Raw genomic sequence first — 4,030 nt, forward strand, 5'->3', positions numbered from 1 at the left:
CCCCCCCCCCCCCCTCTCTGTTGTTGACTTTCTAATACACATCTGTCAGGGACCCGCGGGGGTCTTTAAAGTAGTAAAACAAAGATAAGATTATATAAATAATATAATATGCCAAAAATAGGTCATTAAATGTATTGAATTGGTCTTTTTGTAGGATTAAAGTGCCCATATTCTGCTCATTTTCAGGTTCTTAATTGTGTTGAGGTTGCACCAGAATAGGTTTCCATGGTTTCAGTTTTTTGCTGCAGATCCTGTTTTCACCCTGTGTGTTTGGCTCTCTTGTTATAGCTCCAGAGGGAGACATCTCACTTGTTTTAGCTACAGAGTGAGACATCTCTCTTGTTTTAGCTCCAGAGGGAGACATCTCACTTGTTTTAGCTACAGAGTGAGACATCTCTCTTGTTTTAGATCCAGAGTGAGACGTCTCACTTGTTTTAGCTACAGAGTGAGACATCTCTCTTGTTTTAGCTCCAGAGTGAGACATCTTACTTCTATCCTGTCTTTGTTGGGAGCTGCACATGCTCAGTAGCTCAGTAAGATCCATCAGCTGATAACTCTTTCTCCAGCTTTGGTCAGTCCAAGCCAGGATCAGCTGGGAGACTTCTTCTAGACCAGGGACAATTGTGGAATACCTGCACAACAGGGACAGGAAGTAGTTCTTTTGGAGATTGTGGTGAACTAGTGGCTGTTCTACCAGTGTTTTCCATTGAGAACGAGCTAGCATGCTACGGTTAGCCACCTCGTCTCTAGTGACGTAGAAAGACGTGCAGATGTTGAACAGCTCACCCGGGGACTGGAAACGGGGGACATTCAGAAACCGGATCTCACTCAGAACATTATGGATGTTTTTTCCAAGTCTGAATGCGTTTGGAAGCACCAGAGACACAAATAACACCCCAAATCCCAGAAAGTGTTGTTTTTTTCATAATATGGGCACTTTAATAAATGCTGTAATGTCCTGAAAGAATATTTTGTGTGGTTAGTGTTTAAATTTACTTATTTTTGTATTTTGTGTTTCAGAGGATAAGAGCTCTAAATGCGAAAAATGTTTTATACATTTTATGTTATTAGGGTACAAATAATCTTTAAAACAATATTTAATTAAAAGTCAGGTAGTCTATATTGGGCGCGCTTTGGCTAGATTTCCGTCTCCTTCCTCTTTCTTTCTGTTGGCGTTCCGACGTTAATGTCAATGTTAATGTCTTTGTCTCGTCTCCTGCAGGGGGGTTGATGGGACCAGTCAGGATGATCTCCTCTGGCCACGAGCTCACCACGGACTACGATGAGAAGACTCTGCATGAGCTGGGCTTCAAAGACATGCAGGTGACTGCCTGCTTTCTTCCCTTCGGTCTGACAATACCTTAAAAAATGTAATTCATAAAGCACAGATAAAAGCAACAGAAGTTGACACAAAATGCTTTTCAGTCGAGGCAGATGGTTTAAAATCTTACTCAATACACACACAACAATATTAAAGGTCCCATGACATGGTGCTCTTTGGATGCTTTTAGATAGACCTTAGTGGTCCCTAAAACTGTATCTGAAGTCTCTTTATATAGACCTTAGTGGTCCCTAATACTGTATCTGAAGTCTCTTTATATAGACCTTAGTGGTCCCTAATACTGTATCTGAAGACTCGACAGAAGCCCAACCCTATTAAATTGTATTTTTTTCTAATCATCTGATAACAGATGGAATATACTTTTTTTTTTTTAAAGATTTTAATTAATATAGCTCTTTTCTAGCCTTAATAACTACTAAAAGTGCTTTTACATCTTACAGAGACAATTTACACACACACATACACACACACACACACAATTTACAGTGCAGCATGACCTCTGGGTTCAGTGTCTCGACATGGGACCGCAGGGCCGGGGATCAAACTACCATCCTTCAGATTGGCAGCGTGACCACAGATCCAGATGCTGTAAACATGTAGTTTACTTTCGCTAAATCTTTTCAATCTTTCCGATCCCAGATGGTGTTCGTGTCTCTGGGAGCTCCGCGGAGGGAGAGGAAGGGCGAGGGCGTCCAGCTGCCGGCCTCCTGCCTGCCGCCCCCCCAGAAGGAGCACATCCCCATGCTGCTGCTCCTCCAGGAGCCGCACCTCACCACGCTGTTCGACCTGCTGGAGATGCTGGCCTGCTTCAAACCGCCCAGCCCCAACGCTGAGAAGGTCTACGACAACCCGGAGGTGGGTGGGACTTATGGAGGACACCTTTAACTTGGCATGTCACAACTTGTCACACAAGCAGAGCAACTCGCAATGAGGACAAAACGTTTATATAAGCTTTATTCTGTTGTTGATCAAATGACACAATGCCAATATGAGGTGCTGGTTCGTTGCAATTAAGAGAAAATAAGCCTTGATTGTCTCTTATAGGGAAAATCTGTCTTGGGCAGTCGAGAACAAAACAAATCGCACATAAACACACAATAAACATATAGTCAACATTCATGAAACATAAGCATACATTATCCCATCCAATGCCTTCAATTAACATTCAATAACCTCACACGAGACACCTCCCCCTACCTTCCACAAGAGAACCCACTGCACATCTTCCCCCTCAGATTGCACATTTCCCAGTAATTCATGTAGTCATCAACACTGTCAGTATCACATTAGGCTGGAAAAAAACAAAATTAAGCTACTGCCTTTGCTCAGCATTATAAATTATTGAAGAAACAAACGTTTCGGCCCCTCTGAGCCTTCGTCAAGAGTATTTACAAGAAGGATCTTAAATAGATCATGCTCCGCCCATTCTGTGTACACAGGTGTGTGTGTGTGTGTGTGTGTGTGGGGGGGGGGGGGGGGGGGGGGGGGGGGGGGGAGTGTCTCTCAGTAATTGAACGTTATATCCATTTCATATCAATTTTAACAATGCATATTGCCTCCCCAACTTTTACTTACTACAACAATATTTCCAAAGTTCACGTACTAAATGGACGAAAACATCGGCCTTCCAGCTTTTATAGGTCGTTCAAATCCGTCCAATATCATGAAGCCCTTGTGTCTTCAGCTCCTTTGAACATTGTACAATATTTATACCTTTTGGGAGATAAAGTTAACAGATTGAATAAAAAGTCTAACTCTCTCCTCTTCATCAGTATTTCATCGATATTACCTCCTCTCTCTGGCAGTTTCACCTTCTCAACGCTTATGAATCTGAAGGATGAGATCACGCAGATTGAGAGCAGAGTGCATGATCTGTCTTTCTTTTTTTAATGTCTAATGAAATAAAACAACCCAATAAAAGTAGTGTGTGTGTGTGTGTGTGTGTGTCTGTCTCTCTCTGTGTGTGTCTGTCTGTGTGTGTGTGTGTGTGTGTGTGTGTCTGTCTGTCTGTCTGTCTGTCTGTCTGTCTGTCTGTCTCTGTGTGTGTGTGTGTGTGTGTGTGTGTGTGTGTGTGTGTGTGTGTGTGTGTGTGTGTGTGTGTGTGTCTCTCTCTCTCTCTCTGTGTGTGTCTGTCTGTGTGTGTGTGTGTGTGTGTGTGTGTCTGTCTCTCTCTGTGTGTGTCTGTCTCTGTGTGTGTGTGTGTGCGTGTGTCCATGCAGAACATGCGGTGCGAGGAGCTCCACCTCCATGCAGAGAATCTGTCTCGCCGGGTTTGGGAGCTGCTGATGCTTCTTCCTACGTGTCCCAAGATGCTTCAGGCCTTCCAGAACATCTCCGACGACACGGTCAGTCGCCACACTCGCCGGGGGTTCTTTTTTCAGAAACGGGAGCTCTTTGTCCCTAATTTTGTGTTTAATTATGAGGTTCAAATACTTCATTTTGATGACTTTTTATGCAGTATATTGTGCTGGATTAGCTGGTATCTTAACAAGCACGCGCTGCACCGAAAATAGTTACTACGATGTTGTTTTGTTGTCAAATTGCTTACAAGATCGTGTACAAGCATGCCTCAAACATTTTGCTATGAGTGCAGAAGTTAGCATGGATCCTTGATACATTTTGTGTGTGTGCGTGTGTGTGTCTGTGTGTGTGTCTCTCTCTCTCTCTGTGTCTGTCTCTCTCTCTCTC

The 4,030-nt window shown here is 43.4% G+C and overlaps 1 protein-coding gene across 1 annotated transcript in view; it reads left to right on the forward strand.

Moving 5' to 3' along the window:
• Positions 1 to 4,030, forward strand: part of usp34 (ubiquitin specific peptidase 34) — an 81,641-nt gene that overhangs the window by 36,722 nt on the left and 40,889 nt on the right. Inside the window, 3 exon segments of the mRNA XM_034884239.1 lie at positions 1,223 to 1,323; positions 1,982 to 2,197; positions 3,562 to 3,765. Of these exon segments, the coding sequence (XP_034740130.1) occupies positions 1,223 to 1,323; positions 1,982 to 2,197; positions 3,562 to 3,765 (521 nt within the window).

Source organism: Etheostoma cragini, chromosome 2 (genome assembly GCF_013103735.1).
Source record: "Etheostoma cragini isolate CJK2018 chromosome 2, CSU_Ecrag_1.0, whole genome shotgun sequence".
NCBI classification, from domain to species: Eukaryota; Metazoa; Chordata; class Actinopteri; order Perciformes; family Percidae; genus Etheostoma; species Etheostoma cragini.